The following is a 21,035-nucleotide window of genomic DNA, read 5'->3' as shown; positions in this document are numbered from 1 at the left end:
ATTTGCTTCTGCATTCTCTTCCTGTTCCACATACATCCAAGCAAGCTGGGAGAAGAACAATACTAGACAGACAAGTGACCAGGCAAGGAGAAAGCTCTTAAGTAGATGCTTGAGGAGAAACGCTTTAAGACAGCTGAAACCCTTCCTGCAACAAAACAATTTCAGAACATTTGCTCCACTGTTGAAAAACCTTAAGTGGCAAATAGCTTGAGATGAGAAGAAAAAGCAGCCCTGTGCTGTGCCAGAATGAGAGCTAAATGGTGATGTTGATGGCCTCGAGAAATATCTCTTACCATTGCTAATAAGAAGTACTTATTCAAGATGCAGGAGACTGTGGTTAGATTCTTTAACAGTGTCTTTCAGCTATCCAGGTGGTGAAAAACTAATTCATCTGACATTCACATTAATATATATTCAGTATCACTGGCTTTCAAACTCCATTGCAGATGGTGGAATACGAATGACTTCTCCAGCCCCCTTCATCACATGACTCTCATTTACTACCAAATGAGTCAAACATGAGAGCCAACCATATTCCACCTGTTACTGCTAAGAACTGGAGAGTTAGGTTTGAAGATGAAAACGCAAGGTTGTGGAGGGATGCGGATGCCCATCAGAGTTTTTGACTGGGCTCAAACCAGAGCAAGACTGTTCTCTTACTCCTGAATTCTCATTTCCCTGGCAACGCTAAAAAATGAAAGCACGCTTCCTGACATGCACACCGCCTGACCTCTCGAAACAGGTTCGTCGCTGCTCCTACCTGCACGAGCTGGGTGCAGTACTGGAGGTGCCTAATGATGGTGATGTCCAGGCTCTCGTTCCCTGTGGTCAGCGGGAGAGGACTTCCTGCCACACTGGTCCCAACTCCTGTGTCTTCGGTCAGCGCTTCACTGAGATGGCCCCTGGCTTCTGGGTGAACCGACCTGTAACTATTGAAGGTGGGTAAAACGTTAACTTTTTTTTTTTCTGTGCACAAACCACAGGTCATGTCAACATGGTTTGCATCAGGCCTCAACAGCACCCACTGAAAACAGTCTTTCACTTGCCCACCTTGAAAAACAGAGACACCTTTCAAAAATTACTTAATTCAGGCTGGTCACCAATTTGCCTACTGTTAAAAGAGCAGGCAAACAAATTGCTTTCAAAGTTCTCTCTCTGCCTCTTAAGCCTAATGAACCACTTAGGAAGTAATTTTGCCCAGAAGTCTTTGAAACATGCCCTTATTTTGAATGTGTTGCACTTTCCTGCACTGTTGACAGGGTGATCTGCCAAGTTTTCTGGGATTAAACTGTCCTTTATATTTGTGGTTTCCCAAAGGCAATACCATTAAGAAATAATCTGTCAAGGCTTTTTCCTGGCCTCAGATCAGTTGCTACTTGAATACAAGGAAAAAGGAAAGCTGCCAAGAAGAGAGACATGATGTTCTACTCTGAACAAAAGTTAAAAAGCGTGTTTGAGTATTTAGAGGAACAGCTTAGCTCTGCCTGTCATGCTTTGTGTCAACCCCATTGTTGAACTGTCTCAAGTTATATCATGATGGGCACCTACATTTTAAAAAATCACTTGCATTGATGATCTAATTTTATTCTTAAAATAAATCTGTATACTAGGGAGGGTGAGCACAGTGGTCTTGTTTCACATGATTAGCATGGATGTTAACAAGAATGTCCTGATTCACACAGCTGGACAGGACAGGGCAGAGCTGGGCTCCAGCCTCACGCTCTCCCGTGTCTACAATTTAAAAAGATCACGCACCAGAGCTTACAGGTTTTGAATGCTTTATTCTGATTCACATTTGCCTCCAAGGGGAAAACACTCAGCTTGTGTCTGGGCAGTCCACACATAGCAGCCAATACATATTTAAAATACACACACACACACACACACACACACACACACACACACACTCTCTCTCTCTCTCTCTCTCTCTCTCTCTCCCCTAATACTTCTGATGACATACAATAAGATTGATCAAATTAGACATATTTAATATCAATGAGGTATAACATTTATAAAATCTGTGACGTTTTTGTTGTTAAAATGTTTCTTATAGCAAGAAGAAAAAAAAGTTTGGATTGATGCCTGACTTTGCTATACCCTGTAACTGCTTTTTTTTTCCCCCATATTCTTTCTTTTGGGAAGTCTGTAACAGTTTACGGTAACAAGTATGTAGAAAAATTTTTGGTTAAGAAGCGTTTCACAAATGCCAATGAATGCAGAACAATTTATATATGTGTATATATTTTTTGAGACAGATTATTGCACTGTCACCCAGGCTGGAGTGAAGTGGTGTGATCTCGGCTCACTGCAACCTCCACCTCCCAGGTTCAAGCCATTCTCCTGCCTCAGCCTCCTGGGACTACAGTGCCTGCCACCATGCCCAGCTAATTTTTGTGTTTTTGGTAGAGACAGGGTTTCACCATCTTGGTCAGGCTGGTCTTGAACTCCTGACCTCAAGTGATTCACCCTCTTTGGCTTCCTAAGTGCTGGGATTGCAGGAGTGACCCATCATGTCGGGCCTTATTTATTTATTTGAGAGAAGGTCTCACTCTGTCGCTGAGGCTGGTGTGCTGTGGTACAATCTCAGCTCACCTTGACCTCCTGGGCTCAAGTAATCCTCCCATCTCAGCCTCCCACATAGCTGGGACTACAGGCATACACCACCACACCCAGCTAACTTTTGTATTTTTTGTAGAGATGGGATTTTGCCATGTTTCCTGGGTGGTCTCTAACTCCTGAGCTCAAGTAATCCTCCTACATTGGCTTCCCAAAGTGCTGGGATTATAGGCATGAGCCACCATGCCTGGCCAAATGTAGAATTTAAACATTACATCCATTTAATAAATTTTCTTTGCCACGTCCCCAGTTCGCTTAAGGGGTAAATTCAAGTTCTCATGGTCTTTTTCCTGTTTTTATTTTGAAAAAGGAAACCCTCTAGGGACAACAAAAACCCAAAAGAGATTTGTGAAGGTTGAAGTCATAGCTTGCTGTAACCTGAAAACCTGTTTATGTCATATTGTGCCAAAGGTAAAGAAAGATGAGCGGACAGTCTACCCCTACTTTGGGAAAGTGTGTTTTCTTTCACAGCAATGGATGGAGGTGGGCATATTTCAATACTGTGCTTATTTTGCTTTATCTGTAGTTATAAAATTGGACCCCAGGCTCTAGTTCTTAAAATGTGGTTAGGCTGCACGAGGACACCTGATGGTGAAGTTGACAATATTTCACCTTCATCCGCTGCTTCCAAAGAAGGTCACATTCTCCACCTAGAGAGCTGCAGAGCCAGTGGCAGTCACAGGTCATTCTCTCTCACATTCTTAGACAAATATGCACCATGGGACTTAAAGTTGGCACTGATGCATGCATTGATGAACTCAATCTCATGCAAAGACTCACTGGGTTGAAGGAAGCATGAAGGGCTCGGAAAGTGAGGCAAAAAAACACAAAGGCACTGGAAGGAGAGTGCAAGCCAGGGAGAACCAGGCCCAAATCCGTCATCTAGTATGAGTTCGTTCTCCATAACACCGAACCCTATCAGACACATGTGAGGGCTGGGCGCAGTGGCTCACACCTGTAATCCCAGCACTTTGGGAGGCCGAGGTGGGTAGATCACCTGAGGTCCAAAGTTCAAGACCAGCCTGGTCAACGTGGTGAAATCCCATCTCTACTAAAAATACAAAAATTAGCTGGGTGTGGTGGTGGGCACCTGTAGTCCCAGCTACTTGGAAGGGTGAGACAGGAGAATCACTTGAACCCGGGAGGTGGAGGTTGCGGTGAGTCGAGATCGCACCACTGTACTTCAGCCTGGGTGACAAAGCGAGACTCTGTCTCAAAAAAACAAAAGATGTGTACACATGTATGTGAATATAAACACTCTCATATAAAATTTTCCTCTTTATTTATAAGGAAGTTATTTTTCTTTAAGCAACCCAAAATAGGTGAATAATGTCGACCGTTTTATTGTACTTGACCATAAAAATGAACTGTAAGCCAACTGGTCCGTCATGTGGGGAGTTTTATCTTCCTGGAAATGTGTACCAGGTCCCCTCTGACAGTGACAAAGAACTAGTGTATCAGCTGTGATAGGAGAAACATGAGGAGATACTGTCTTCAGACTTACCTGTGTTTCTCAGTCTCAGTGTCTGAAAACACGGAGTCAGCACCTCCGCCAACATTACAAACCTCATCACCATCCTCCTCCTCGTCAAAGTCAGAGGTGTTCAGGAAATCAAAGCTTTCTAAAGCACTCTCAACCGTAAGACTTAAACTGGAAGACCTGCTGCGGCTTACGGTGGGCTTGCACTGTAAAGCAGAAGGCACCAGGAGAGCATCAGCACATCCGGAAGGAGAAGCGGGACACGGCGCTCGACTGGAGATGCCACACTTTTTAATTTTTTCAGGCTTTTATTTTTTGTTAGCATTTTAAAAATGCATTGAAAAATCTTTATATCCAAAAAAAGAGGCACAACCATGGATAAAATGGCACAATATCTGGGACTGGTTAGAGGAGAATCCAGCGGGAAGTCAGTAAGTTGAAGAATAGAAAACAAGATTGGCCATGAGCTGATCAGTGGGGAGGCCGGGGGCTGGGCACACTGGGCTTCATTAGAGGATCTTCTCTACTTCTGTTTGAAATTTTTGTAACAAAAGTTAAAAAAAAAAAACCACATGTCAACCACAGAGTCTTGGGAAACAACTGCTATATCCCTCTGCCTCGTGCTCACCCCCAAATAAAATACAACAAGCAGACAAATTTTAAGTCAGTGAGAGAATGCTGAATACTGACCAATCTCTCATTCCAAGGGGCAATGCCCTCAGTGTTCTGCAACAGGCGCTAGTTATCTAAGGCACCTGCTCTAAAGGACCAACAAAACAAAGCCCAGAAACAGGAAGTGGTTCCAATTCACCTAGCCCACGCTCCCTAGGTAAGAAGCCCTGCAATTTTTTTTTTTTTTTTGGACGAGGTCTTGCTCTGTCACTCAGGCTGGAGTGCAGTGGTGTGATCACAGCTCACTGCAGCCTCAGCCTCCCAAGCATAAGCAGTCATCTCACCTTAGCCTCCCAGGCAGCTGAGACCATGGGTGTGTGCCAGCACACCAGGATGATTTTTGTCTTTTTGTAGAGACAGAGTCTCCCTATGTTGACCAGACTGGTCCTGAACTCCTGGGCTCAAGCAGTCCTTTGCCTCCCAAAGTGTGGGGATTACAGGCATGAGCCACCACACCCGCTCACAGCATGTAACTTCTCCTGTGAGCACTGAGGAGAGAATTAATGCTTGGGCATGACAAGCGGCTGCCCTGCTTCCTTTGGAGCTCTGCCTCAAAAGGAACAAGTCTCACCACTTCCCTGACCAGGCCCTGGCATCATGGGAGCAATCTCATTCTCTGGCCTGGAGCATTCTATAATGCTGGCCACATGCAGAAACATTGCAAGCAAAACAATGCCAGTTGCTATGGGCACAGAGTTGGAGAGAAATATTTCCAAATATTCAAGAGGATGCTGGGGTGGGTCGAATGGGACAAATTCTCAAGGGAGAAGCACTAAATGTCCTCCATCCAGTTAGGTGACACTCCTTGCTGATTTCTTAGTGCAAGGTAGGAAGGGCCTTGCAGGGATCTGTCTCTGACACTCAAGATGGCACAAAAGCACATGGGAAACGTCTTTCGGTCTTTTAAATCACAGTTGTCTCATTCACCCTCAGTGATCTCCGTCCAAGAGGCAGCACCATTTAGTTTCTGATCGTCAAGATGTTTAGCATCCTAGGAATGTGAAGGAGGGAAAAAAGAGAAAGCTTTGTCCAGCTGATGCTTAAATTCTGGCCGGATACAAAGCCATTTGCCCCAGACCTAAACACACTCACTAGTGATGTTTTCAGCAGTCTCGGGGGAGAGAGGGAGTCAGTCTGGACTTAACCCACTTCAGGGTCTTTTTTCCTAAGCAAGTTGTCTGCACAATGATCTTTTACAGTATGGATGCGTTTAAACATTGGTTATGACAAAGAAAGGGGCAGTTGAGGATTTTAGTAGCAGGACAATTTTGGAACAACAGCAGACCGAAATAATGCTCTGGAAAGAAGTCTCTGGTCGCCAGTTTTTAATAAGACTAATAGATGTTTAGTGTTTCTTGTGGATTGAGCTACTTATCAGCACCCTAGATGCCTGGAATGGGAGCCGCTGTCACTACGGGATTTCTCTAAGGAATTCACTTTAGATGGCATCCATCTGTGTCATACCTCTTTGAAATGAATACCTTTTGCTCACAAAGCAAAGCTGGTCAACTGTGCAGAAAAGATAGGTGTTCAGTGGAATACAAGACAAGCAGCCTGCACGTACAAGCCCTGAGCAGATGCTTTTGGATCAAATATTTTACAGAAAGCAGATTGACAGTGCCCTTCTGTTTCTCCGAGGCTAAGCCATGAGCTGAACTAATCTGTCATGAACGTTTGAGGACCTGGAGAGTCAGGGCTGCATTATCATCTGCCTTGGGGACAAATCTCCTCCAGGCTTAGATCAGCAGGACAGAGTAGAGGATAGGATGGTCAAAAAGCCTTGGAAATGTAGTTTAAGATGCCACTGGGCAGGCCACATAGAAAAACAGTCGTCATGTTCTTTTTTTTCCTTTGAGATAGGGTCTCACTTTTTTGCCCAGGCTGGAGTGCAGTGCTGTGATCTCGGCTCACTGAAACCTTCTGCCTCCTTGGCTCAAGTGATTCTTCTACCTCAGCTTCCCAAGTAGCTGGAACTACAGGTGTGTGCCACCATGCCCGGCTAATTTTTGTATTTTTGGTAGAGGTGGGGTTTCGCCATGTTGCCTAAGCTGGTCTCTAATTCCTGGGCTCAAGTGATCCTCCTGCCTCAGCCTCCCAACGTGCTGGGATTACAGGCCTGAGCCACCACGCCCAGCCAGGAAAACAGTCTTAGAGAGAAATGCGACAGCCTTCCGTGGGTTAGTTCTCAGCTTGGCCCTGCAACCTGACTTTCAAGCCTTTTTACAGACCAGGTCTCTGAAGAGCTGCTCTTTTAAGAAAAAGGATCAGAGTTCTCTTTTCTTTTATATGACAGTATAAATCAGAGCGGCAAAGAGCACAAGGAGTGGCAGTGAGATTTGGGACAATTCAAGTCTGTCTTCTTCTACAGTGCTTTTTTAAAAAAATTAATCTATGCGTGGGAGGAGACAGATAAATTCTGATGCAGCAATAATGATCTCATTATCGGGACCTCCCGCCTGGGAGGAAATCACCCCTCTCATCTTGCCCTTCCACCTCCACCCTGTGCTGTCTGACCCCACAGATCGAAGAGGGTATCTCTGGTGAGTCTGTGGATCCCTGCTTCTAAAGTAGAACAGATGATTATTTCTCTGACGATTAATCTGAGATTCTGACTTGGTTATTTGGACCAATTGTGAGAGCAGGCAGACTCCTCCAGCATGCAGTGGCTCCCAGCTCTCACGATGGGGCTGGAGAACTCTGACTCCAACCAGGGAAAGGGCGCCCTGCTTTCCTGACACCCTGAGAAGGATCCCATCCAGGAGTAACAGCTGTGAGACTGTGATCATGAAAGTGCCACTCTTTCACATTTGGGATTAGAATGATTAGCTTGGGGACTGGGGTAATTTCAACATTATCTAGAGCTCTGTTTCAATCCTAATCAATTTAGATAAGTTGATCTGTTGTCAGGAAAATAAAAATTCATATGCACTACTGGCCATTTTAAATGCATGTACATTTAAAATGATGATGAGCTATTAATCCTTTTTTTTTTTTTTAAAGGATGCATCCTCTTAAATAGAATGTTGGCTTAGGACACCTATCTCCAAACCTAATCCAATTTCTCGGAAAAGGTACTTACTTTCAGAATATCATCCAAATGCATGACTTCCTGGTTCAGATCCTGAAACTCTTTATACTGCGCTTTGTGTGGTTCTAATGCGAGGAAAAGCCCATTAAAGGCATCCTCTAAGCTTCCATCTAGGAAGGATCTGCAGCCTTCGGGTTCTCCACCCACAGAGCCCTCAGAGAGCAGCCTGTCTGGGGCCACCGGCACCTCTGCGGATGTGAGTCTCCTGACAAGCTGCTTCGTGATGTTTCCTTCCAGCGTGTCTAGTTCCACGGGCTTGAGCTCAGAGGCCTCCTCGGACTCTTGCAGAAGTGCCTCCGCAACGTTGTTCTCAAGGAACAGGTGCTCAGCCCCAGCACCCGAGGACTGTCGGCGGCAAGCCTCCGACGGGGCCGAGGCAGGTTTCCGGGGCTCCTCTGGGTCTTCCTCCTTCACGTGTGACTTTGGCTCTTGGCCATCTCCCAAGGAGTTCCTGGAGGATGTCGAGCTGGTATCATCCGTACCCTCATTCTGGGAGGACAGGCTGCTGTGGTTAAACTCCGCAGGGGTGATGGTAATTTCTGGATTTGTTGAGTTGGAAGGGGAGCCTGTTGAGTGGGAGCTGAGGGCACAGTCCCCATTGGGCAGGTCACTGAAGCTGAGCGACAGTGGCATTTTCTCCTCGGCTGCCTTTGCATTCTCAAAGATGTCATCAGGTAGATTCGACTGCAGATAAAAGATACCTCATTATTATTTTCAATACCCGTGATGCATTTGGCCTGGCATGGTCTATTCCCAGGTGAATGTAAGGCAGTTACAATGAAGAAACCCAGAACTTTCATAATATTAGCATGTTATTAGTTGGTGTGTGTGTGTGTGTGTGTGTGTGTGTGTGTGTCTGTGTGTGTCTGTGTGTGTCTGTGTCTGTCTGGCAAAAGAAAGCAGACCATCAAGAACTGTTTCTATTGTTGAATCTAGGTGAAAGTTCATGGCAGTAGTCTCAAGGTTTGACATTTTTCAAAAGAAAAGATTGCATGGGGGGATGGAACTCGCTTTCTGAATTCCAAGAGTTCATAATATTTGGCAGCCACAGTACGAATAACATTACCGACTTCTTTTTCTATTTAGGCATGTATCTTAAAAAACTTTCCAACATCCATGCAATTTAGTTCCAAAGATGTGATGTTTTGTTCTGCTTCAATTCTCAAAAATTACTTTTTTGAAAATCTCTACCCACAAATCCCAAGCTCTGGAAAATGTTTTATTAATTTAGTAAGCATGCCATAAATAATTCACGGCCAGCCATAAATTTGCATAGCTTCTCTAGAAATAAGAGGAAAAGACTGATAAATCCAACATCAGTCTTGCAGAGGCAAACCCCAGGGCTCTCGGGGTGCCTAGAAACACCGAGTCGTCTGTCACACAGACCCAGGCAGTGTCATAGGTGTGCCCTGTGCTTCATGAAGCAGAACTCTGAAGAGAGAGGTCAGAAATATCCAGGTAACCAAGATCGTTCGTTTATTCAGGCATTTCCATTTCTCAGTCAGCTCTCCTTGTGCTGTGGTCTGTGCATAATGCCTAAATGCCAAATGCTGCTCTGGGAAAAGGGCTTTTTAGTTATTGAGATTAACCCTTCAAAATGGTTCATTTTTCTTTCTCTTTTTCTTTTTTTTTTTTTTTTTTGAGAGAGTGTTTCTCTTGTTTCCCCGGCTGGAGTGCAATGGTGCGATCTCAGCTCACTGCAACTTCCACCTCCTGGGTTCAAGTGATTCTCCTGCCTCAGCCTCCCAGGTAGCTACGACTACAGGCATGCGCTACCATGCCCAGCTAATTTTTGTGTTTTTTCATTTTTTTTTTTTTTTTTTAGTAGAGATGGGATTTCGTCATGTTGGCCAGGCTGGACTTGAACTCCAGACTTCAAGTGATCTGCCTGCCTTCGCCTCCCAAAGTGCTGGGATTACAGGTGTAAGCCACTGTGCCTGGCCCAAAATGATTAATTTTTCTTAGATTTCAGATTTGGTTTTTAAAGTAAATGCTAAGTATCATGCTAATACTTTGTTTTGTTTTGTTGTTTGAGATGGAGTCTTTCTCTGTCACCCAGGCTGGAGTGCAGTGGTGTGATCTTGGCTCACTGCAACCTCCGCCTCCTGGATTCAAGCAATTCTCCTGCCTCAGCTTCCTGAGTAGCGGGGACTATAGGTGTGTGCCACCATGCCCAGGTAATTTTTTGTATTTTTAGTAGAGATGGGGTTTTACCATGTTGGCCAGAATAGTCTCGGTGTCCTGACCTTGTGATCTGCCTGCCTCAGCCTCCCAAAGTGTTGGGATTACAGGCATGAGTTACTGCGCCTGGCCCTAATACTTGTTTTAATTATATAGAAAATGACAAATTCTCACAATTTGCTGGGAATAAGCCTGGCAAATAAAAATGTTACATCAAATGCAGTGAGGAGCAGACAGGAAGACAAAGGCTCCCCGTCCTCCTCCGGCTGGGTCCCTGGTCCCATTGCTACTGTATCTGAGGCCACTAGATCCTGACACATACAGTTTGTTCCACGCTAACTGTCTATTGTAGGATGGTTGGAAGGTGATTCACTTTAACCACAGGACGAGTAAAATAATGTGTCACTGGCCACTTGATTAATCTCCACAGGCTCAGTCTTTTTACCTCCAAAACTGAGGATGCTTTACTCCATTAGTGATTATTGAACTGTGGTCCGCAATGCTTTGGGGCACTGGGCTCTGGTGCTGCTCTTCCTCTCCTCCCAGTTTGTGTATTTCAGCTTCTTCCCTCCCATAGTTGCACCCCCTACCTCACACCTTATGCCTCTAGGAAAGATAAAAGGAATCTTTATGGGGAGGGATGAGGGGTGCCTGGGGTCTTCTCCCTAGACCTCTTCCATAGGGGTCCCTTAGGCTTCCAGAACCCGTGGGCCCTCCATGCGGTCCCACTCAGTCTCATCTGATCTGTACACACATCTCATGGCAGCACTGAGGGAGGTGGGAGACACTGGCTATGGCAGGGAGATTGGGTAGTCAGGATTCTTATTCAAATTCCAAAGTCCTTCCCAGCCATTTCTCTTGAGTCCCCAAGACTCAAGCCCAATTTCCAAGCCTAATTTGCACCTACTTAAGTGGCAAATACTGAGTGAGAATAAGCGGAGATGCCTTGCCCAAGGGGACTTGCAGTCTACCTAGGGGACAGTGCAAGAAAGGAGCACACAGCAGCGCAGTGGCGCGCACGCTGGACTGAGGGATGACGTCATGATGGAAGGGCCCCAGGGAGGGCGTGGCTGCTGCCTGAGAAACAGCCAATCCTGGCGCTCAGCGTGGAGGATAGTGAGGTGGGGGCCAGGCACCAGAGGAAGTGTTCTAGAAGGAACCACGAGCAAAGACATGACCGCCTGAAAGGAGGTGGTGCATCTGGAGGACACTAAGAAGCTCCAAGGGGCCCCAGCAGAGGATAGAGAGTGGAAAAGTGAGATGGGCTTGTGGTGGGCTGTGGTCTGATGGGAACAGCCGCTCTGAGGACCTTTGCATTTATCTAAAAGGCTTCAGGAAGCCATCCAGTTGTGTCTAACCTTGTTCTTACTGAAATGATGGCATGAAACCTCTGCTAACTCTCCCCACAACCCTCCACCTGGAGCACATGAGCATGAATATACACATTATGTTAATGCTTGTATAGTTGTGTTGACTCTTGTGTTATGGTTCATGTTTTCATTCATATTTTCCTCATATATGCTTCCCCTTTTCCTTTAAAGCTCCACCAGAGTTTAGCCTCGTCCTTTTCACCTGCGGTTTTTTTTTTTTTTTTTTTTTTTTTTGAGACAAGGTCTTGCTCTGCCGTCCAGGCTGGACTGCAGTGCTGCAACCATAACTCACTGCAGCCTCAACCTCCTGGGCCTGAGTGATCCTCCTGTCTCAGCCTCCTAGGTAGTTGGAACCACAGGTGTGCACCACCACACTAGGCTAATTTTTATGTAGAGACAGGGTCTCACTTTGTTGCCCAGGCTGGTCTTGAACTCCTGGGCTCAAGCAGTCCACCTGCCTTGGCCTCAAAGGTGCTGAGATTACAGGTGTGAGCCACCATGCTCAGCCTTCACCTCTATTTTCTAATTCGATGAAAAAGATGCAATTATTATTATTATTAACCCGAAGACTTTTAATCCTTTCCTCTGTTGACACGCAGAGCTTCCTTTTATACGTCTGTGAAGAGCAGGATATTCCATGGATGTGTGTGTGCGTGCCTGTGTGTGTGTATCCTCTCGTGACATAATGTGTAATGCATGTCATGTAGATTACTTATTATATTCCTGACTGCGAATTAAGGGCTTCTGTCAAAGTGTTATAGAATTAACAAACATTACACTAAACTAAGACTGAGAATCTTTCAGATAGAAGGAACTCTAGTAAAATTCATTGAAATCCTTCTGAGTTTGTGTGCCAGTTTTTTGTTTGTTTGTTTTTGAGATGGAGTTTGCTGTCACCCAGGCTGGAGTGTAGTGGCACTGCACCCTCTGCCTCCCGGGCTCAAGCAATCCTCTCACCTCAGCCTCCCAAGTAGCTGGGACTACAGGTGCATACCACCATGCCTGGCTAGTTTTTGTAGTTTTAGTAGAGATGGAGTTTCACCATGTTGGCCAGGCTGGTCTTGAACTCCTGAGCTCAAGTAATTCACCTGCCTCGGCCTCCCAAAGTGCTGGGATTACAGGTGTGGGCCGTTGTGCCCGGCTGAATGCCAGTTTTTGAAAGGCTTAAACTTGTTTAAAATCTTGTTACCATGGATATCTTTGCCACAATGGAGAAAAATCACAGCACAAAAACAGGGACCGTTAGAAGAGAAGGACAAACTGCCTCTCTACCAATGTGGCATGCACAACCAGGTTTCCCGCCCCAAGGACAGTACAGCTGTGACCCCTACCCAGTAAGAAAGACAGAGAAGATAAAAGGAGACATGCTGAGTCACACATGCCACAAGCCCCCGAAGTCAAGCACTCCACACCCGGGCAGGCCACACTCACATAGAGCTCTAGCACAGTCTTGGGACTTGGCCTGAGGGAGGGCAGGTCACTGAAGGAGCGGCTGCGGTGCAGCTTGGCAAAGAACGTGTCTTGCAAGGCACTCAAGACAGACAGCCGCCTTGGCTTGTCTGGGGAAGGATGCAGCCACCTCTTCAGAAGTGAAAGCAAGATGGGGGCATTAGTGAGAAGAATCAGGTTACTACGTTTTGTTAGCTTTTCAGCAAGTATTTTTGATGAAAACAAGGAGGCGATTATTTATATCCACTTCTTTAAAAGGCTGACCTTAGAGAGTGTTCAGAAAAACCTACATGTTACCATCACAGTGATACACAAGGTGGGCAAGGGGAGAGGAACAGCAGAGGGGGCTCACCACCTCTGATAGAATTATTGAGAACTCCCAGCTCTGTCTCTTAAGCATTTCAAAGGCTGGGTGTGAGCACTGGCTCAGGTGCTTTGATTCTACTCGGGAAATTACACTGAACTTACAAAGAAGGCGTGGTCTTTGAAGGTGGGCGTTTCCGGGGTACCCTGGCTGTACATGGACATTCTCCTCTGAAGGGCTGCCGCCTTGTTCCCAGCGCCTGAGGATGGGGTCGTGTCCTCCACATCAAACGGACTGCAAAACAACAGGTCCCCAGGTATGCACATTCGGTAGAATCACTTATCATCCACAGACCGCGGGCCGGAAGAGTACCTCGTTATATGAAAGTAAACTCAACCAGAGGGAACGGGGCTGGTTTTGGCTAAACTGTTTAGTAGAAAATAAAGCCGGATAAAAGAAAAGTGGAGCAGAAAACTGAGTCTAGATTCACCCAAGGGACTCCAGATTATTATCACAGCTGTAAGCACAATTTAGCTGTACACGTAGACACACGTGTTCCTCATTAACACTCGAAACAAACTTAGGAATGCTTGCTTCAACATAAGACGTTGAAAAAGTCTATAAAAATTATCTGAGCTTTGTGGGGATAGATGCCTTAATGATACATCGACAGACTGTTGTTCAGTTCTAAAGAAAACAGTCAAAAATAGAATCCCACTCATTTCAGTTGACACAGAGCCTCTTGTGTGGGAGGAAAATAACAGTCTGTTCACAGTGATGCCACTTAACATCACGACACCAGATTCATCCAAAGGAGAATGATCTTGCGCGTGAGACGTCAGTGACTGCAGATGACGAGGAGGGAAAGGCTGGGCAAAGCGTCTTTGCTGCTTCCACACCTGACTTTGTATATTGTAGATGAGATGTTGACATGAGTACTCAACATGTCATATTTACTCGGCAGTATGCCAGGGGCATTATATTAAACATGAGCTACTAGTGTTAATAATTTATCATGACCTTTCTCACGGGGTGACTTTGGAAAGCCATTTCTAAGTTCATTGCTTTGACAAAAGATATCTCTTGCCCTTTGGGAATATTCCATTTCATTAAATGCAGTGCAGAGGAACTAAGGATGCCTAGAATTTTCCAGAGCAGCGTGAAGTTATGAGATAAAGAGGAATAAGCATTTAAAGCATCATAGTGAGAATTAGGATTTTTCTGAGGTTGAAGTACCACCTATTAGACAGATATTTTCTTTCAAATTAGTTTACTTGAGAGGACATATTTCTTTTTTTTTTTTTTGAGACGGAGTTTCGCTCTTGTTACCCAGGCTGGAGTGCAATGGCGCGATCTCGGCTCACCGCAACCTCCGCCTCCTGGGTTCAGGCAATTCTCCTGCCTCAGCCTCCTGAGTAGCTGGGATTACAGGCACGCGCCACCATGCCCAGATGATTTTTTGTATTTTTAGTAGAGACGGGGTTTCACCATGTTGACCAGGATGGTCTCGATCTCTTGACCTCGTGATCCACCCGCCTTGGCCTACCAAAGTGCTGGGATTACAGGCGTGAGCTACCGCACCCGGCAAGAGGACATATTTCTTTATATATTTAAAAGTAGAGAGGGAAGGAAGGTGAGAGACAAAATATTTTAAAATAGGAAGTAGAAGAGGAGAATAGTGCTATGACCCAGGCTTCTCCGACTGTAACACGCGTGCACCTCACCCAGGGAGTGTGTTAAACAGATTCTGGGGCCTGCGCAATTCTGACACAGTAGTTCTGGGGTGGGGCCCGAGATTCTGCTTTTTTAACAGGCTCCCTGGTGAGGCAGGTGGTCCATGCACCAGCTTTGAATAGCACTAGCTGGTAGCAGCTGTTTCTATATGATGAAATCAAAAAGCAAGAGGCACTTACTACCAGGTGATTTCCAGGTTCAGTTTGATGGTACCAAGGTCATTGATGTCGACAGCCACCACCTGAGGTCGGGCTGCAAACAGCTCTTTGGTTTCACAGGTCACGCTACCTACCAGGATATGAGTTGCTAGCCCTTTGAGCTCCGTGACCTGGCAGAGAGAGAGCGGGAGGGGAAAGGTAGGATAATGTGTCATTTTTCTTTTTTACTGAGCTAGGTTGGTCATTACTTTCAGAATCATATCTGAAATTGGAGATAGATATTTTGGATACCAGGGTCTCACTCTGTCACCCATGCTGTAGTGCAGTAGCGTGATCATGGATCACTGTAGCCTCTACCTCCCAGGCTCAAGTGATCCTCCCAAGTAGCTGGGACTACAAGCATGTGAACCATGCCTGGCTCATTTTTGTATTTTTGTACAGATGGGGTTTTGCCATGCTGGCCAGGCTGGTCTCAAACTCCTGGGTTCCAGTGATCCAACCACCTCAGCCTCCGAAATTGCTGGCATTACAGGCATGAGCCACTGCACCTGGCCAGGGGTGGCTATGTCAAAAGCGTATCTTAGATTGACTTTACCCACTGTGATGCGAGAGCGGCTGTCTTTGTAACAGATGTGTAGTGCAGAAAAGTCTGCAGGATGGAGGGTGACAGGCAGGGGTCGCGGGTAAAGGCCCCACCAACAGATCATCCAGCCATGGCAGCAGGAAAGGCAGCAGGCAGTGACAGTACTGTACCTTGATGGAGATGAACCCAACTATCAGGGGCAGAAAAACGGTTTCTTCTCCATCCCAGCTTTGCTTGCCGTTTACTTCTATTTTGCCTTTCAGTTTCCACCGCTGCCGGCCATACTTCATGAAAATCTGGAGGGGAGACATCCAAGGGCCCTCAGGTCCTGCCACCTGCCCTTCCCCACCAGAACAGCAAGATCAAAAGGACAAAGACCTAAAGCCACTGCCGCCCTCCCCTTCTCCCTCACTCTCCCTCAGTCCCCTTACTCTGGGTGAGATGGAGCTAGGGATGACTGGGGAATATACTTTTTTGTTTTTGAGTTGGAGTCTCGCTCCGTTGCCCAGGCTGGAGTGCAGTGGCATGATCTCGGCTCACTGCAACCTCTGCCTCCTGGGTTGAAGCAATTCTCCTACCTCAGCCTCCAAAGTAGCTGGGACTACAGGCATGTGCCATTACACCCAGATAATTTTTGTATTTTTAGTAGAGACAAGGTTTCACCATGTTGGCCAGGATGGTCTCGAACCCCTGACCTCAGGTGATCCACCCACCTCGGCCTCCCAAGTTGCTAAGATTACAGGCGTGAGCCACTGTGCCCGGCCCAAGACTTCTAAAGCACAGCAAGTTCTGCTTCTCTAAGACGGGGGGTGGGGTACAGGTTTTCTGTAGTGAAAGGTCATTGCACTGTGTTCTTATGTTCACTCATGCCAAACAGTTCTCTCTCTTGTTCTACTTCAGTAGGGCAGCCACTGGGATTAATTCTCCACACAACCCAGCTCCTTTAGCGGGACTAGGAAGTATCAGCTAAAACCTACTTAGCGGTCAGAAGCAAGAATTAAAGACATCTTTGCTCTGGATAGGGAGGTGGGGCTGCAAGGACTTTGAAATCCAACATTCTCTTGGGGGAAGGTATGCAGTATCTCCTTGGCAAGACTGCTTTAATGTTTACGGGAAGATACAGCCTCTCCCCTGCTAAGAGGTGTGAGTATAGAGGGTTTTGGAGGAGATGTTAGATGAAATGGTTATGTAAGTTTCCTTTTGAAGAGGGAAAAGAACAAAGGCTGTTTTTACTTTTCGGAGTACATTTTTACAAAGAAAGCCCTAGATGTTATTTTTCTTCAGTCATGGTACTTATGATCAGCCACGATCCTGGATTGGCTCTTGAATCAGGAAAAAGAAAAAACCCAAAAAACCCTGCTTACCTAGTACAATATTAGGACAACTGGCAAAATAGCAACATAGAGTAATCCCAGACATTAGCTGAAGAGCCGATGTCAGGCTCACTGGTGTTGAGGACTATGCCTATGTGAGAGAATGCCCCTCCATTCTTAGAAGAAGAATTTAGGGGTGAAGAGTCCTGGTGTCTGCATCTTGCTCTAAAATGGTTCAGGGGCTGGGCGCGGTGGCTCACACCGTAATCCTAGCACTTTGGGAGGCCAAGGTGGGAGGATCACTTGAGGTCAGGACTTCAAGACTAGCCTGGCCAACTTGGTGAAACCCTGTCTCTACTAAAAATACAAAAAAATTAGCCGGGTGAGTGGTGGTGTGCGCCTGTAATCCCAGCTACTCTGGAGGCTGAGGCAGGAGAATAGCTAGAACCCAGGAGGCGGAGGTTGCAGTGAGCCAAGATCTAGATGGAAGGGTGTATGACAAGTCCTTTACCAGTTTCCAGACTTTTTCATTGGCTTATAATGTTTTTCAAAATTAAAAATAAAAAAAAAAAGAACTTGAGAAGCAAAACAATAACTGGCTTCTACCCTTCAGGTCTGTAATTCCAGCACCTAGACCAAGACAATACTTACTTCATATTGATCTCCAGGACAGAGGCGTGCGAAGCCAGCCAGACCTGTAACCAAGCAGTTAGGAAGTAAGGTGCAGAACGATTTCCCCCCTTTATAGACACATACTGGGATGTTAAAAGGAGTTCAGATAAAGTGTCACAACTTTGTGCAAACTCACATAACATTTTTGGGGGCCATTCCTGGGGAATGGCTGTTTTTTGGGAGGGGGTTCCTTCTATCATAGGTAAAGAAAACTGTCCTGGAGGGGGTGATGGAAGAGGTGGCCTCCAGGGCAGGGAGGCTGGGCAAGTGAGGGCTAGAGCTCATATCTTGGGCTGATTTAAGATACAGCCAGATTCCAGAGTCAGGGTATTAGGTCCAGAAAGATAGATTTATTTATTTATCCAACATATTCCCATGAAGATAATCTGGTTTCCTATTTTTCTTTCTGTCCTAAAATGTGTGATTTTTAAGTGCCTCCCATTTGAGTTCAGATTCCATGCAGTTATTTCCCTTGCTGCCCCCCAATTCACACATTCCTGTGTTTACGCTTTTTATCTGGTGTAATGACACAATTTACTATGTTATGAAATCCCTGAAGATAGATTATTACTTACACAAAGCTAGTGATTAAGAAAGCAAAATCAATCCAACCAACCCAATGATACGACCCCAAAAGAAAGATGGGACTTTTCTTCTGCCATGCCATCCAGCAAGTCCTGTCTACCTGAATCTGCTCAACTTGAGATCTCGCTCTGGTGCAGCAGCAGAGACAAAGCTTGTCTGACTAGATGGCCACCTGCCTAGGCCATCTCAGGAACTCTGGCTTCGTCCAGTCTTTTTGTAGATATTTTATTCAAGGAACCAAAAAAATTTAACAAAAATGGGTAAAAATCTTTATCCTTTTAAAATGTTTTGAAGGGAAAAAGATAAAATTTTATAATAAGAATTCCAGTTAAGAATTCAGTACAGGCCAGGCGTGAGCCATCACGTCTGTAATCCCAGCCCTTTGGGAGGGCAAGGCAGGTGGATTGCCTGAGGTTGGCAGTTCGAGACCAGCCTGGCCAACATGGAGAAACCCTGTCTCTACTAAAAATACAAAAACTAGCCTGGCATGGTGGTGAGCATCTATAGTCCCAGCTATCTGGGGGTGGAGACAGGAGAATCGCTTGAACCTGGGAGGCAGAGGTTGCAGTGAACTGAGATTGCGCCACTGCACTCCAGCCTGGGCAATAGAGCGAGACTCCATCTAAAAAAAAAAAATTCAGTACAAATATTTGGAGTGAACTTTTAATTAAAGGCAAGATTTATAATGTAATATTAAGTATAAAAAGAAAAAAGGCAGGACAGAAAACCTTATATAAATTATGACCTCAGCTATGTAGAAATGGGTCCCCAGGGGAAAAAGTGTAGAAAAACATGCCAAACTGTTAAAAATAATTATCTCTGGTAGGGTAGAATTAAGGAGAAAGTTAAATTTTTATCATTAAGTGATTGTTTTTGATTTTTTAAAAGATCATATATTTATTTTGTAATACAGAAAAAAAGATGTAAAAAAGATCACACACCTTGGCAGGCAGCATGTGCGCACAGAAAAGCTGGTTGGATATTTACAATAATTTTAACAAAGCTTAGCTCTAGGTGGAACAATTATATGTGATTTTAATTTTTTTGTTATGTTTCTCAATGTTTTTAAAAAAGAAGGTACTGCTTTCAAAGTGTTTAAATAGAGATGGAAGAAGACACGAACAGTTCCTCCCTGTTTACCCAGTGACTTTGTAGATGCAGACGAGAGGAAAAAATTGTGTTGAGCTGGTCCAGAAACAGCTGTCAGCCCTAGGGTCCTTCCCACACAAAGACATCCATATGGCAAATGGGTCCCTTGGTACCTAAGCCTCCTTGAGTTGCTATTTATAACCTTTGTGTTCTGGGTTGTTTTTATATCTATTTAAACGTGATTTTACCCATATAAAGATGCTGTAGATGGTATCACACAATGTGTTTTGCCTTCTATGAATAGCCCTGCTAATACGCTGAGACTTTTGGCCAGGCATGGTGGCTCACACCTGTGATCCCAGCGCTCTGGGAAGCCGAGGCAGGAGAATCATTTGAGCCCAGGAGTTTGAGACTAACCTGGGCAACATAGTGAGACCCTATCTCTACAAATAATTTAAAAATTAGCCAGTAACTTGTAGTGGCGTGCACCTGTGGTCCCAGTTACTCAGGAGCTTGAGGCAGGAGGATTGCTTGAGCTTAGGAGTTTGAGGCGTCAGTGAGCCACTGAACTCCAGCCTGGGTGACAGAGAGAGACCCTCGACTCAAAAAAAGAAAATAAAGCAAGAAATCCAATAAGTTGAGAGTCTTAAATGAACGCTTCTACTTTCACCTGACTGATGGAGGGCACATGGGTAAGATGATGGCAAAAAAGATCCCCGGATGCTTTAAAAAAAAAAGCACTTGCTGTTACCATCACTTGTCAGTAGATGGCAGCAACTCACCTGCTTGTCCATGCCTTCCTGCCCATAGAGGCAGTCCGTTTAAGAACAGCATTCACTAATAATTGGAACACATGCCACTTAAAAAGACTTACTGAAGAGCAGAATTAAAGAAGTCTGTATTCCACTAATAATTTTCTGGAGCATTTAGTCTTTTAAAAAAGTACTTCCGAAAGACAGTACAATAGACTGGCTTTTGTAAATCCTAAACTGGACATGGTAATTCTAATAAAATCCAAAGTGCTCTTTAAAAACCTCTGCAAATTGGCCAGGCGCAGTGGCTCATGACTGTAATCCCAGCACTCTGGGAGGCTGAAGTGGGTGGATCACCTGAGGTCAGGAGTTTGTGATTAACCTGGCCAACATGGAGAAACCCCATATCTACTAAAAATACAAAAATCAGCTGGGTGTGATGGTGCGCATCTGTAATCCCAGCTACTCCAGAAGATGAGGCAGGAAAATTGCTTGAACCCTGGAGGCAGAGGTTGCAGTGAGCAGAGCAAATGCCACTTCTCTCCAGCCTGGGTGACAGAGCGAGACTCTGTCTCAAAAACAAAGCAAACCTCTGTAAGTTAGTTCAGAATTAACCCATTGCCTATTTATCTGTGTAATTACAGTGGAAAACTGGTTGAAGAGAAACTGATCTTGTATTGTTTCTAGATAAAGGTGGATAAAGGGGAGATCCTTTGAAGGTGTTTTTCTCCCCTTTTAAAATTACCAGAAATTTTCTATCATCTGAAGAAAACCGAATGTGAGAAAGGTGCTTGGCAGTGATTTTTTTTTTTTTAGCTTCTAAGTCCATGTTATTCAGCAAAATGTCTTGGCATTGCTGTAGTGGCATCACTGATCCTCTGATGATAGCAATAATGTAGTGCCGTGGCACTATCCAGGCTGATAGCAATAGTGTAGTGCCATGCACTGTCCAGGCTGATGATAGCAATAGTGTAGTGCCGTGGCACTGT

At 45.2% G+C, this 21,035-nt stretch overlaps 1 protein-coding gene across 9 annotated transcripts in view; it reads right to left on the bottom strand.

Moving 5' to 3' along the window:
• RIPOR2 (RHO family interacting cell polarization regulator 2) overlaps positions 1-21,035 on the bottom strand; it is a 121,906-nt gene that overhangs the window by 22,701 nt on the left and 78,170 nt on the right. For 2 of the 9 annotated variants that reach the window (XM_032247595.1, XM_032247599.1), the window contains exons 9-16: positions 17,600-17,643; positions 15,806-15,931; positions 15,074-15,222; positions 13,325-13,454; positions 12,839-12,988; positions 7,848-8,540; positions 4,121-4,302; positions 761-932 (exon numbers count right to left, since the gene is read on the bottom strand). In XM_032247595.1, coding sequence (XP_032103486.1) covers positions 761-932; positions 4,121-4,302; positions 7,848-8,540; positions 12,839-12,988; positions 13,325-13,454; positions 15,074-15,222; positions 15,806-15,931; positions 17,600-17,643 — 1,646 coding nt within the window. Of the gene's footprint in view, positions 1-760; positions 933-4,120; positions 4,303-4,394; positions 5,760-7,847; positions 8,541-12,838; positions 12,989-13,324; positions 13,455-15,073; positions 15,223-15,805; positions 15,932-17,599; positions 17,644-21,035 lie in introns of those variants that run through there. The other 7 variants (XM_032247596.1, XM_032247600.1, XM_032247598.1 and 4 more) reach the window with 5 other exon arrangements.

The sequence above is a fragment of the Sapajus apella genome, unplaced genomic scaffold, assembly GCF_009761245.1.
Source record: "Sapajus apella isolate SASKATOON/1434 unplaced genomic scaffold, GSC_monkey_1.0 scaffold63, whole genome shotgun sequence".
Taxonomy (NCBI): domain Eukaryota; kingdom Metazoa; phylum Chordata; class Mammalia; order Primates; family Cebidae; genus Sapajus; species Sapajus apella.
Note: the sequence above shows the minus strand (reverse complement) of the source record. Positions and strands in the feature narration are given on the sequence as shown.